Below are 15,333 nucleotides of genomic sequence, written 5' to 3' on the forward strand. Positions count from 1 at the left end.
AGTAATATAAATTCTGCTATAAAAAAATATAACTCGTATACAGTACATATAGTATGTGATACATCTCAACTTGCAGACATGAGAAACTAACTTTATACAGTATTTTCTCACTGCTCAGTCTCCATCCAGCCCTGTCCTTGCACTTAGGCCCCCTTAAACACCCTTTTAGCTGTCTAGCATCTTCTCAAAACTCTCTAGCAACTTCTTGAATAAATCTCTAGTTGTTTTTATTCATTTTGTTCTATTTAGGTCAACTGCTCAGTACCCCCAGCCCAGAATCAGATCCTCCATCATGGGAGCCTACTGAATCCTATTCCACCAAAGGCACAGACCCACCCGAGACAGATGGCATGCCATGGGTCATCAAAGCGGTTATTGCAGTGGTCATCATATTGGTCATTGCAGTGGTCATCATATTGGTCATCACAGGGGTCATTTTAATTCACCGCAGGTCTAAAAAGGCAAGTATTATGATAGGAAAATTAAGCAACACTTCTGTTTTTGTATTAATATTGTAACACAAATTAACAGCAGTGTTCACAGAAGACCATATATTCAACAGTGCACTTTTGTTTGTTCAGGAATTTGTACAAGTATTTGTGAATGACTTGTAAAGTTCCTTGAGATATTTTGCACAGAAAAGGAAATTTAAAGTAGATCATTAAAATGTCATTCATTATTTACATTGACTGGTTTAAGAAACTGTATTACACTTGGTATTAATTGGTTGTGATTTAAACATTCTTGTCTCAGGGATCAAAGGATTCAGAGGATAACAATTCTTGCAGCATCAGTACAGTGAAAGCATCAATGGAGGTGAGTTCACTTACATGAGTTTTGTACCATGAACACATATCATTAAGGGACAGATTTACTAACAGCTTGTGCCAGCGCAAATAGTACTGTCAGGATTTAATAAAGACATGCAGTGAAAAATTAGCACTGAAAAGGCGTGGACACAGTTGCTTTTGCTGCTGACCTTATTGCATATGCATTTGTAGGAGTTTCGCTTTCAGACACAAAATTTATGGGTGGAGTGTATTCGGTAACATTTTAGTATAGGGAACACATATTTACTATTAATTACGACTTTTCCCTCAATAAACTCCTAATTTACTGCTTATTAATAGTTAGTAAGGTAGTGGTTAAGTTTAGGTATTGGGTAGGATTAAGGGATCACGCAAAGTTATTTACTAATGTTTGCACTAGTCAATTTACTGGTATTTGTGCCTTTTTTTTCACCCAAAAAAGCATGTCTTAAACCAGACGCTAATTTGTGCTGCTCTTTGTATATTGTGTTGGTCAATTTTGAAATTATCTGGTTGTGTCTATGCATCGTCAGTAGATCACAGACAGAACTTTCTCCTCCTATCAGAGCTTTTATGGGATTGCGCTCTTACGCTAATTTGCCCTGTTTAGTAAATGTGGCCCAAAGTTTTTTAGGGATTTGACATTTTCCCCAAAAAACACAAATCCAGAAAAGTTAGGATATTTTGTAAAATGTAATAAAATCAACAATCTGTAGAATTTGTTAATTCTATTTAACCTTTAACCTAACTGACAAAAATACAAAGAAAAACATCCAATGTTTTCACTGGCCAAATTAATTGTATTTTGTACATATAAACAAATTTTGATTTTGATGACTGCAACACACTCCAAAAAAGTTTGGACAGAGGCAAAATAAAAGTGAAAAGACTATAGAATATCCAAGTTAAACTGTTTTTAAACAGCACACAATGAGCAGGTGAATTGGTAATAGGTGAGGGTGTTGTGATTGGGTGTAAAAGAGCTTCTCAGTCTTTGTGAGCAAAGATGGGTCATGGCTCACCACTTTGTGCCAAATGTCATGAGAGAATCGTCAAACAATTCAAAAATCACATTTCTCAGTACAAGATTTTAAGGAATTTGAATCTTTCACATTTAACATACATAATATTGTAAAAAAAAATTCAGGGAAATCTCAGTCCGTGTATGTCTTCTGTTGAATGTGCATGACCTTTGAGCCCTCAGATGACACTGCATGAGAAACCATCATGCTGTTGTGGACTTAACAGTCTGTTGCTGTAATCAGGGAATCATTGTTGATCTTCATTAGTCTTACGATGATAACCACAATCTGCCATGATTTTAAGCCCCCCAAAAGTGTCAAAATCATTTCTAATTCAGAAATAGAAAACATCATCCTTATAGAAGAAATGTATTCAGAGTATTGTCTACATGGTTTACATTTTTATATACTTTTGATAGGTCTGTCAATGTAATTTTTAAATTGAGCTAATACCATGTTATAATGAATGCTTAAATTATGCTCAATGAAATCAATTACCAATCGAAAAAGATATTAAATAGATATTACACAATTGGCATAGACAGGTAAATCATTAAAAAGACTATTAAAGTGTAAGTATAGTTTACTTCCATATTATTGAACCTAATAGCTTTGCATAACAAATGAGGGTCAGTTTACTGGCACAGTTACTAATGATGCAAAACTCTCATTTTCTTACAGTTAGCAGGTGAACAGGCTACAGGTGAATCTTTCAGGATGGAGGAGGACGGGATACCTTGTTCGGCAGATGAGGACAGTCTAAATGAGGTCCTGATACATGATGCATCGACGAGACAAGAAAGTGGAAGACCTGGACAGCATGTGCAGCATAATAACTATAGAGATTTTGAGAATTATTGTAATAGAAAAAATTATAAATTTGATTATGAAGATAGTATTGATGATAGTAATTATTATAGTAATGATGATAGTAGAAATATTACTAATAGTGATGATGATGATGCTAATAGTGGTGGTGATGGTGATGATGATGATGATGATTATAATAATAAACCACATACTGTTATATAAGTATTTGTAAAGAAAAATACTATAAATAATAAATAACTAAACACTAAAATTCACTGTAACTGTACTGTGACAATGTGTAAAAAATGTAATTGTATGTTCATTATCCACTGAGTTGGCAAGGAATGAACTGTTTACTATAAAGGTACAGTTCAGCCAAAAATGGTAATTCAACAAGATATTTTAAAGAGCATTGGTGCCCATTGACTTCTATTGTATGGGCAGAAAAAAATGTTTCTCAAAATATCTTTGTGTGTTTCCCAGAAGAAAGAAAGTAATTCAGGTTATTTAGGGTAAATGGTGACAGAATTGTCATTTTTGGGTGAACAAAGACTTAAATTAACCCCTGAAACTTTTTAAAAATTCTGTTAATGTTAATTCATTTCATCACCATTACATACATAATGAAGAGACCCGCAAGGGTGTCGTCTCATGAAAGTATCATGATCACACAGCAGCAGCAGCTCTTCTCTGAGATGAGGAGATCCTCACATGCTCAACCAGAAAGAAAACAGTGGCGATTCCCACCAGACCAGACAAAACCAGTCGAATCAGAGCTTCAGTGACGCCACAATGATCCAGACAATCTGAAACAAAAGAGACTTATTTATAAACATCTGTGTTATTAAACGTGTTTGTCTGGAGGCACAGCAGCTGCACAGAAGTCATTGTGGCAGGAAGAGTGTTTTGTGTTAAATGTCGTTCTCGTACCTTCATGTCGTTGGCAGATCTCGTTCATGTGAAGACTGACGCTCTTGTTGCTCACTGGATTTGCAGCCGTACAGCTGTAGATCTCTGAATCATTATAATGAAGCTCTAATGGTAAACTGAGTTTGATGCTGAGATCAGGATTGCTGGTCTGATTCACCATTTCACTCCCTTTATACCAGGAGATGAACACGTCTCGATCATTTCTCACAGAGCAGAACACAGAGCATATTTCCTCTGTCTTCCTTGGCCACATTGATGTACCTGGTGGACATTTTGAGAAAATAAACTGGAGTTTGGGTTCCTTTGCCACTGTAGCCGGGGTTTATAAGACACTTGATATTCAGTAATATATTATTGGACTACTGTGACACTATGAGATGATAAGAAATCTGTATTGAAATGACTATGATGACAAATAGAGTCTTATCTTGTTTTTAATGTTGATTCTTTACTGTCAGTTTCTTTTCTTTGTGGATTGTAATTTGCATCTACACTGTATAGACTTGGGTGTCATTTCTTTTATAAACAATGACTTCTTTTGTTTTTCATTAGACCGGAAGGTATAGGCTAAATCATTGAATATTTGTGGAAAGCAGGGCCGAGAGCCATGGAAACGGAACATCATTTTTTTAATATGGAAATTTATATGTATCTTGGAATTTAATTGGTTTGATATTTGTTGTTTTAGCCTTAAATAAAAGTGTAAAAATATTTTTGTTGTCTGTTCCAGTTTGTTGTACCCATGGTTGTAACATTATGAAGCAAATGAAAATTTATTTTCACCATCAAAGCAGGGCACAACAATTAGCGTGACATTCATACACCATTCCTAATGAATTTACTACATAATCAAGAACAGCAGGATTTAATTTTTTTGCCACAAAACACATAAATGTCACACAAGAAATTGAGGTTCAGTGAGTCAAACAGTGAGTCCAAACAAATTATTCACTGATTTGAATCTGACTTATCAACTATACATAATATGAATGGGTGAACCAAACAAACTGATTCCTATGGGAAAGAGGACAGAAAGCGCATTTCTTATCTGTGTTATCTGTGCGCAAGAAAAAACAGGGATGTTGACAGCAGTCTGAATGTTATTATGTCCATATGTTAAATTGCTAGTTATGTATTACTCTGTACTTGTAAATTGAAAAGTCTGCTGAAGTGAAGTTTGGGGGACTCACCGTTAGCTTGGTCTACACTATCTAGAGACATGATGACAGGTACAGAAACAGGTCCTTTAAGAAAAGAAGAAACATCATCTTTAAGATGGGAATTTGCAGGGAAACCAAAGAAGCTGAAATTATTTTGTAATGTATTGTATGCACTGTATGAAAAATCATTCAATCAAAATTAAGATACTACACTCTAAAACAAAATTGGTTCTTCAGCAGTTCTTCAGTGGTTCTTTGCTGTGGTTAAGGTGCTATATCCCACGTAGAAGGCAACGTTCTCAGGACCTTACGCAACGTTCCCTAAAAGTTCTCAAAAGGTGGACCTTCAGGGAACATTCAGGACATTCTGGGAATGTTTAGGGGACTATTACTATAGGACGTTCTGTTAACTTCCCAAATGTCCTCTTTGTAACATTCTCGTGCAACCATAAAATAACCAAAATACAATGTCCCCCTAAACTCATATCGGGAACGTTATTAAATGACCAACAGAGGACCATGTGGCAACGTTCAGTTAATGTCCCAAATATCCTCATTGTAACATTCTTATGTGACCATAAAATAACCAAATTGGAATGTCCCCCTAAAGTCATATAAGGAACCTTGAACTGCAGCACTTTCATTACTAAAAGTAATGAAAAAAATTTTTTTGTCACCATTGTTGAGGATCATACGCAGAATCTTGATGTCTGTATGAATCTTCATGATGCTGTCTGAATAATTCCTACATAATAAAAACTTTCAAAATGTCAATAATATGCATTATCATAGGGCTACAAAAGAAAATACAACATTCACTGATCAGTGAGTAAGACCAATGTATGATATACTCATCAACAATGAGCAAACAAATCAATATGATCAAATTTTTTCCCCCCTCACAGTTATTTTTTTGTAACAAATGTGCATTAGAAAAACACAGTTACAACAATTGGAAAAAAATAAAGTCAAAATGTCAAGGGTCAAGAGCCCAACTAAAGCAAGCGCTTACCTCCGTAATGATGACATTTTAAATTTTGATAAAACATAAACACCTCATTAAGAAGATTTGTATGAAAGAAACAAAGTCAGAGTGGTTTGTAATAAGGTGCTGAGATCTGAGTTTTGTGAGGTCACCATTGTGCTGAACAGTAGCGCCTGTGCTTCAGTCAGTGATGATCCCGAAACACTGATGCTCTGCTGCATGTTGTTTTATTTAAAGGCTGCAGTAACTGTGTAGTGATACAGCAGTTACATTAGTTCATGCATGTGCTGTTGTCAGTTAAAAGACTTTTAAGAAAAAACAGTTTTCGTATGAACAGCCACTTTTGTTAGTCAATTTAGCTATAATTTTCAATTCAATTTTTTGACAAGGGCAGCAGGGACGTTCTGAGAACATTTCCAAATAAAGTATGGTTCCCTAAACGTTCAGAGAACGTCTTGAATGTTCTGTGAAGGTCCACCAAATAACGTCCCCCAAACCTTAAAAGAACTCCACATCGTGACCGTCTCTGAACGTACTGGGAACGTTATTAGACAACGTCCTTATCACCAGTGGGGACGTTCTGAGAATGTTCTGGGAATGTAAAATTTCTAGCGGGGATAGCACCACTGCCATACAAAGAACCCGTTAAGCCTCTGTATAGTTCTTTAAATGAGAACCACTGCTGGTGCTATATGGCACCTCTTGTGGTTCTACATAGCACCATATGACAAAGGTGCACCTTTAAAGATAGGTGCTATATAGCACTTAAAAAGGTTCCCCTATGATTACGAGCCAAAGAACCATTTTTGGTGCTATATAGCACCATTTTTGTTTAGAGTGTATAAATAAACTATAAATAAACTTGCCCTGCATTGTCAAGCTTGCTGTTTTATTTGAATCTTGCATAAATTTTGAAAAGTTGAGTTGTTTGGAAATCTTTAATTGTTTTGAGTAAACTCAATACAGCATGAATTGAAACGATTCCAGTTGACTAAGTCAATTGACTAAAACAATATTCTGTTTGTGAAAAGAAAATATTTCTTACCTTCCATACTGCTGAAGAATACAATGAAAACCCACATGCTGATGGTCATTTTGAACAATTATCAGATACTGTTTTGTGCCGTTTCCCTCGATGAAGCACCTGAAGCTCTAAATGATCTGATGAACATTCAGTGAAGATCTTCAGTCTCTATAACTTTCATCAGGAAGTGACACACTGGCAATAAAACCAGTTTCATCCACTAGATGGCATCAAAAACTTTCAACAATGAACATTAATCACAGCTTTTCTTTCTTTCAGATCTCTCAATGATTGAGACAATCTAAGTCTGTAAGTCAATCTTAGAAGCTCACTTTCACATCTAATATATTTCCATGTCATCTTATGCATTCAGTATCAGTGACTAAAAATGAATTCTCCTTTTTTTATGTAACCATTTACCTTCAACACAAGTAAATTTCCTAGATGCTTCTCAATCTGACCCTTTTCACAATTTCTGGGTTTCTCAGAAGCGGAAGTTGTCAAGTTGGGTAAACGTCTATAGCGGTGAATGTCTGTGTTTCCAATTTGCTCAAATAGCAAAAGAAGAACTCCACAAAGTGTTTTTACAACTTTCAAAAAGATGAAGAAAAAAAAAAATAGATTGATAGCGGAAGTCAGAAGAGAGAAAGATGTCAACTTTGCCTTCACTCTCACAGCCGCTGTAAGTGGCCACTAGAGAGCGCTAGATGTAATTCATTCACAGTCAGGTCATTCATGTGACTGGGTTAGAGGCTGTGAGCCCAGGAAACTGTATAGCTGATCAACAGTTTCAGTTTCAGATTTCACTAGTCTCAGAAGCTCAGTGACATATGTACTCTGGTGCTGTTCACTCTTTCGATTTTGTTACGAACTGACAATGTAATGGCGTCCAGTTCAGGTAAGAATCAAATCATATCTAATAAATGCTGGAAAATATGTCGGTACAAGTAAGATAAAGACCTGCTTTACGGAAATGCACTTTTCTTCTATTTAATCTAATAGAGCATCCCAGTTTGTTCGAATACATTTTCTTTAAAACCACGTGAATAGTGAAGCAGCATGTGGTAAATGTGATTTAGGCCTAATGAATAATAATAAAGCACAGTTTGTCACAATAAATCTGATGCAAAAACAGGGCAAATAATATATATATATATATATATTGATAATTTATTTTATTTTCATTTTTTTTACTTGTCAATATTGTATTGAATTTTGCTTTGTTTTATCTGTAGGGAGCAGAAGTCCTCAAAGACAATGTAAAGATCCCCCTGACAAGGAAGCCAATAACATGATGACCAGCGGTAAAAAACAAACTATAGTACAGATTTAAATCGTATTGAAAAAATGAAAATTTGTCTTTTACTTATCCCCATGCAGACAGTAAACTTTTGTTTTATGAAAGAAAGAATATAATACTGAGGTGGAATAATAAATGTTGACAAATTGTTCTTTTTATGTGAATAATTTTTTAGTTTTTAGTTTTAAGTAAAGATAACAGAATTTGGTAAAAGAATTTGTGAAATTTTAAATTGAATGTTATTTTATTTTATTTGCAGTTAAAAGCAGACCATCTTTTGACCAACCTGATAGTAAGTCAGCAATTATATGATAATTCATAATATTCAATGCTGCAAATATAATCAAAAGAAAACTTAAGAAACTGTGTGTATAAGGGAGGATTATATATATATATATATATACCTAAGATTGTGTTAAATGGTTAGTTCACCCAAAAATGAATTTTCTGTCATTAATTACTGACACATAGTAAAGACATGATCAAAATAGTCAACGTGACTACAGTGGTTCAACTTTAATGTTGTGAAGAGACGAGAATACTTTTTGTGCGCAAAAACAAAACAAAAATAACCTTATTCAACAATTTTTCCTCTTCACTGTCATTCTCCTACACAGTTGATGCAGTGAACGCAGTGCAGAGCTTCCGTGTTTACGTCACAACGCCGGCTCAGTATTTCCCTACGCTGTTCACATGAGCACCACGACGTATGTGTGTGATGCTGTCACAGGAGCCGGCCAATAATGAGATGCTGTTCTGACGTAGAACACGGAAGCTCTGCACTGCGTTCACTGCGCCAACTGTTTAGGAGACTGACAGGGAAGAGGAAAAATGTTAAATAAACCCTTACGAAAAAGAAGTATACTTCATGTTCATTTTATCAAGTATACTTAAGTAATGTTCAAATATATTTTTTAAGTATACTTTATGTAGTAAGTATATTAGTATCAGTGGCGTGCAGTGGTGCTCTGAAATGAGGAGGCACATTTTTTATTTATGAATCAATGTAAATTCATGTGCATTACTCTTAATGTTGACACATATTCCTTGTTAAATGAACATTACATTACATGAAAAAAGAAAAAAAGAAACCAAAAACAATTCTATTTTGTAATTTTACATTAACAATGTATTGCAGTAAATGCTCTATTTATCAAAAAATCTCATCAAGTTAGAGTTTTAAGCATTTCTACATTCATCCCAAAATAATAACTAAAGGCAATAATATTTAAATAATATATTTTATTTGTGTATTCATGTTTTTCTTTTTAACAGTCAACTTAGGCTATTTTGAATCATCATGCTCCGTAAACACCGTCTGTCACAGACACAAATTATATTTTTAATTTCACCAAGCTGATTGCACTAATAAACCCCGCAGTCATCGTGTTTTCAGTCCATTTTAAATTTGATTTTGACATGACATAAAGCAGTGACATCTAACTGGGTGATCTGTTTACTTACTTTTCAATTAGTCTTCCCATTGATTCCATCATTTGTTCAGTCAAACTGATGCGCGGAACGTGCACGTAAACAAGAGGCGGGATTTATCGCACAAACCAATCATATCCAATCATAACCAATTTCATCTAATCATAGCGCGATGGAGACATTGCCTCCTCTCACGTGACTTTCCCCCATTCATTCTCAATTACCCCCCACAAAACCCACCGCACGCTATAGGGGTCTAATGGTTTTCTATGAGAGCAAAGGGAGGCATGACTTCTGCTGTATAGGCGGCTGCATATATGGAAAAGAAAACACCTAACCCTAAAAAAATTCTAACAAAAGGTTTCTCAGCTGTTTTTTGTAGTATTAGATGTCCTTAATAACATACTAAAAGTTTACCAAAGTTTGACCACTAGAAAGGTGTAATTTTCAAGATGGCGTCCAAGATGGGCAGGAAGCCCTTAAAATATCCTATCTCCTTCATTATTTGACCTAGCCAAGTCATCTTGGTGTCTAACCCCATCTATTGGACTTGTCTAAATTGCACTGACATGATTACATACTTATGGAATACATGATTTTGTGAGATTACTGTAAGGTTTTATCTTTGTTTGGGGTGAACCAGAGATGTAAACGATTTAGCCTATGTCATGTAACTTCTACTCAGTACGTGTTTTTGGACACATACCCTTTTTTTGCTAAAAACACTGACTTGACTTGACAGACTTGATCGTACAGGATCTTGGAAGATGCACTTGTGTGCAATTTTGGACTGTCTGCCAATATTTGCCGCCGCTGGGCACTACAACAACCTGAAATCTGCATATTTCTACCTCTAAGAAATGTGCCAACTCGAGACCAGACATCCTGATGTACATGACAAGTTTTCCAGGGGTTTCTATGTGATCCGCCACAGCAACCAGCAGACATTGATGCAATCCTTGAAAAGCAGTGGAGGCTTGACCCATGGAAGTGGACCATCATTGTGGACCATGTCTACACCCATTATCAATCATGCAAATATGCTAATTGGAATATTACATGGTCAAAACATGTATCAGGCACCAGTATTCCTGGTCAAGGAGGAATACAAAGGAGTAATGGTCATTTTAAGGACCTGACGGACGCCATTTTGAAAATGGGGCCTTTCTTGGAGTCAAACTTTGGTTAACTTTTAGTATGTTTTTAAGTACATATGATACTACTGTAAACCACTGAGAAACCTTTTGTTAGAATTTTTTGGGGTCAAGCCATATTTGCAGCTGACTATTTCTCATTGGATGCAAATGGCTTACCGGAAGTGATCGTTACGCGCGCGGGGAAAGCGTCAAAGCGAGTGACATGGCTGGACTGAAGTAGTTAACAATACATATACTAAAATACAATAGTTCGAAAAATATGAGATGAAATAATAAATATAAATGTGCATAAACATATACAATAAATAAATGCAATGTAAAAGCTAAGGAAACTGAATCATCATATAGAATATATAAAGTTGCTCAAAATATTGGCCATATACAGTGTTAATGCAAAAGTAACTAGTTATTATTATTATTATTATAGCTACATGAATTCTTGCACTTATTGAAAAGTAAGTCACATTATCTTTATTAATTCATGTAATTAAATAAAATGCATGAATTAATAAAGATATTTCGTTAGGGCAATATATTTATATTGTCCCTTAAAACTGTACTAAAATTTACAACTTAATATATTCTATAAGATGATTCAGTTTCCTTAGCTTTTACATTGCATTTATTTATTGTATATGTTTATGCACATTTATATTTATTAATTATTTCGTCTCATATTTTTCGAACTATTGTATTTTAGTATATGTATTATTAACTACTTCAGTCTGGCCATGTCACTTGCTTTGATGCTTTCCCCGCGCGTGTAACGATCACTTCCGGTAAGCCACTTGCATCCAATGAGAAAACCAAAATGTAATTTGAGGGCTCGTTATCCGTTTTTGCCATTTTTAATTTGAGCACAAAATCGAAAATCAAATAACGAGTCGTTTTCCTTTTTTTTTTTCATTTTTGGATTTAAAAAGGAAAATTAAAAAAAAAAAACTTTTGTTTTTTTGCTTTTTGCTTTTTGGTTTTATATAGAAAAATGAGTGAACGAATGATACACAGATTTCACACCTGCCTCATTTAGTTCAGTTGAATCGTACTAGAGTTCGTTTGCCCCTTTGGTGCGGTTTGTTTGGGCAGGTGTGAAAGCAGCAGTCGCACTCTGGTGCGAACCAAAAGCAGACCAAACAAGCGTACCGAGACCTCCTTGAAGAGGTGATCTCGGTACGCTTTCAAACGAACTCTGAAACGGTTCGCTTGAGACGTGAAAGCAATCCGACCCAGTTAACGGACCAACGAACCAAATTATATCATAATTCATAATGGAAAATGTGATTTAAGGGTGTTTTCACACCTATGGATCGCTTGTTTTATTCCGAAACAGGGACTAAATTTGTTACAATGTTGCATTTTCTTCTTGGTTCGGTTCGCTTTCACATGGCAACATTTCAAAGCGTACCAAAATGCGTTTAGGCAAGTCACATGCGAGTACAACTGTAAGTTAGACCATATGAATTTTATAAACATGCAGAGCGGGAATCAAGGCTTCGTCGGGACAGCATTCTCGCACAGAGAGGTGAAATTACGCAACATTTAAGATGAAGAGGTGCTTGTTGGTTTTCAACTATGGTAAATAATGTGTTATTTATTTATTTATTTATTTATTTATTTATTTATTTATTTAATGTGTTAGTTACAAATAAAGCCACAATAAGCTCATGGAGCAAACTTGTCAATCATTATTTTGATGGATGACGCAAAGAAAACTCTGACCAATAAGAGGACAGTTTTACTCGCATGTGACTTCCATAAACGCATTCTGGTACACTTTGAAATGTTCCTGTGTGAAAGCAAACTGAACCAAGAAAAAAATGCAACATTGTAACAAATTTAGTCCCTGTTTCGGAACAAAACAAGCGATCCATAGGTGTGAAAACACCCAGAGAGAAGTAGTTTTTAAGTAAATTTCTATGTACACTACCAGAGGATTAGCCTACACAAAAATTCAGATACTCAGAATTAGGAATATATGTTTTCTTTATAAATCAATATTTTCAAACAATGTACTTTTATGTGATACTTTTATTAATATACTTTTAAGTATATCTCGATCAAAAGACCAGGCCAAATATACTTAGGGTGCTTTCACATTAGCACTTTTGGTGCGCACCCGGGTTCGATTGACATCAGAGTTAGGTACGTTTGGATGATGTGAACACGGGCCGTTTCTCAAAACCAAGTTCGCAAACTTCGGACTCGCGTCCTTGGTAGTTAGGACTTGGCAAGTTCGACTCAGGGGAACGAGCTCCCGTGGACGGGAGAACACAAGTCCGGTATTCTGCAAATGGAACAGCAGCGTTCTTGATAACGTCACTCAGCTCGCTCTGGCTTCTCCGGTTATCTCTTTATGTATATTTTAGCCAACAATAAAACGAAATTTGTTATAAAACACCACTCTGCCTCTTTTCGTTTTATTTAAAAAAAAACAAACAAAAACATATTAATAGTCTCAGGCAACAAGTGATTATCTGCAATGTGCATATATTTATAACCAAACGAAATATTAAACAACCCTGCCTCTTTTCGTATATATTTCAAAAATATTAAATGTAATACTATTTGTGCATACTCTGATTAACTTCACTGTAATAAAATGAAATAGGCTATAACATAAAACAAAACCATGTCTCTATTTGTTTTATGTCAGTTTTAATGATCAATAATAGCCATTATAAAAGGTAAGAATATACAATAAGAAATAAAGCAAACAATTCAGTCAAGCGTACAAAATCAGCGCTTGATACAAAAGTTAAATAGCCATATATAAAGTTATGAAACGTCACGTTGCCCTCAGCCAAAATGGAGCCAGCGGCAAACGTCAGAAGGACTAGCCGAGGTAAGGCTGCTCTTGGCTGGGCACATGAGCGCTGAGCGTCCGGTGATCGCCTGGATCTCACAACTCCGACAACGTCAGATCAAATTGTCAGAAGGCACAATCTTTATCAATAAACCACAAATTTGAGCTTTAAACCAGCACATTCTCGCCTGAAAAACTCTTAAAACTACATATCATGACATAAAAACAGTAATATGATTAAATTATGCGGGGTTTCTCCTTTACTATTGACGCTTGCTGGTTAGTGCGAGATGCATTCTGGGATACCTAGCTGTCTCAAGTCTGCACAAGTCTCCTCTCGATGCATCCTCGATAAAAGGGGCGGATCAAGAACACATCCGGGAATTTGAACTGAACTTGGCTAGATGCGAACTTTGAATAGAGTGCCCCAGGGATGACGCGTTTTTGTAGGCCAACCCGGAAGTTAGCAGCGCACGGGTTCCCTCGACTGAAAGCCTATTCATTTTTCCCATAGACTTTTGGAAAATCGCAGAAAATAAGCTCTGTGTTTAACAAAGGGTTATGACACTTACACGTTTTGTCTATCAAGATAATCTTTACAAGTTAAAACAACATTTATACATTTTGAAGCCTAAATAAAGTCGCCAGATATAAAAGGCTAACAGCAGGCTATAAACGGACTACAGCACACCATGGTCGCGGATCAATCTCGTCACCACCAAGCTTCCTCAAACTGTATTTAGAAAACAACTTTATTTAAAAACATGCTCTCTGATTATGATCTGCGCTGTGTATGAATACTTATCCACTTTTTCATGAGAAATGCTTGTCCAAATGTCCTGTTTGTCATGATGACGTCTAAAGTCCCCGCCAAATAGTGATGGCCGATTTCGAAACACTGCTTCATGAAGCTCCGAAGCTTCATGAATCTTTTGTTTCGAATCAGTGATTCGGAGCATGCATCAAACTGCCAAAGTCACGTGATTTTAGTAAACGAGGCTTCATTACGTCATCACTGTTTTGAAACATTTCAAAACAGTTCGAAATTTCAATGGTTCACCAGTAGAGGGCGATGATAAAGTGAACCCATGAATCATGCAGATTCACTGAGAACTATTGAACAAGTCTCTAGGGCTTTACCCTATGGTTTTACCTGATCTCTGATCAGTTTTATACATTTGTAGATGTTTTAATTATACATTAGAATAATTAAAATGAATAATAGTAGTTATTATTCTCTTATTGGCCTGTTTAGCTTGAGCCATGGAACAGAGAAACAAGCCTTTAAAATTGATAAAAGAACACATATTATACAGACACTCTATATTTAATCTTATTAGATGATTAGTTAATTCCATTTAATTGATTTTATTTTAAATAAAAATTTTGTAATACATTTGTTAAAGGGTATTTTTAATGCATGTTTGGCCTAAGTCCTAAAATGCTAACTCGCTTCCGGGTTTTGCCTACAAAAACGCGTCATCCCTGGGGCACTCTATTGGAACAGTACTTGGACAGCGACTGATGACATTTCACAAGTCCACAAGAACACAAGTACAGACAAGTACGCATATTGAGAAACGGCCACGGTCTTCTGAACTCGGGTGCGCACCCGCGAACCGTACCCGAGTCCGCTTAAAAAGGGTGGTCTGGGCCCTGGGGTGCGGTTCAAGTGAACTCCGGTATGGTTCGCTTCTGATATGAATGCAAACGTACCAAATTGCGGAAGTGAACCGCTATTAATGCCGTATTATTTGATAAAAATGTGTGTTTGTGTGTGTGTTTCACTCACTTTCCCAACGAGCGTGACTGACGTGCTGCAAGCAGAGAGCTGTAGCGTAGCTTTTCTCATTTCTGCTCGCCTTCAGCATTCTACATTCGCGGCAGATAGACGCAAGAGCC

At 35.9% G+C, this 15,333-nt stretch overlaps 1 protein-coding gene across 2 annotated transcripts in view; it reads left to right on the top strand.

Annotated features, from left to right (window-relative positions):
• Nucleotides 1-7,494: 7,494 nt before the first annotated feature.
• Nucleotides 7,495-15,333, top strand: part of LOC125261659 (interferon-induced very large GTPase 1-like) — a 30,236-nt gene continuing 22,397 nt past the window's right edge. The window contains exons 1-3 of one of the 2 annotated variants that reach the window (XM_048180215.1): nucleotides 7,495-7,638; nucleotides 7,976-8,044; nucleotides 8,300-8,332. In XM_048180215.1, coding sequence (XP_048036172.1) covers nucleotides 7,623-7,638; nucleotides 7,976-8,044; nucleotides 8,300-8,332 — 118 coding nt within the window. In that variant the 5' untranslated portion in view covers nucleotides 7,495-7,622. The remainder of the gene's footprint in view (nucleotides 7,639-7,975; nucleotides 8,045-8,299; nucleotides 8,333-15,333) is intronic. The other variant, XM_048180216.1, reaches the window with a different exon arrangement.

This window comes from Megalobrama amblycephala, unplaced genomic scaffold (assembly GCF_018812025.1).
Source record: "Megalobrama amblycephala isolate DHTTF-2021 unplaced genomic scaffold, ASM1881202v1 scaffold455, whole genome shotgun sequence".
Lineage (NCBI taxonomy): Eukaryota > Metazoa > Chordata > Actinopteri > Cypriniformes > Xenocyprididae > Megalobrama > Megalobrama amblycephala.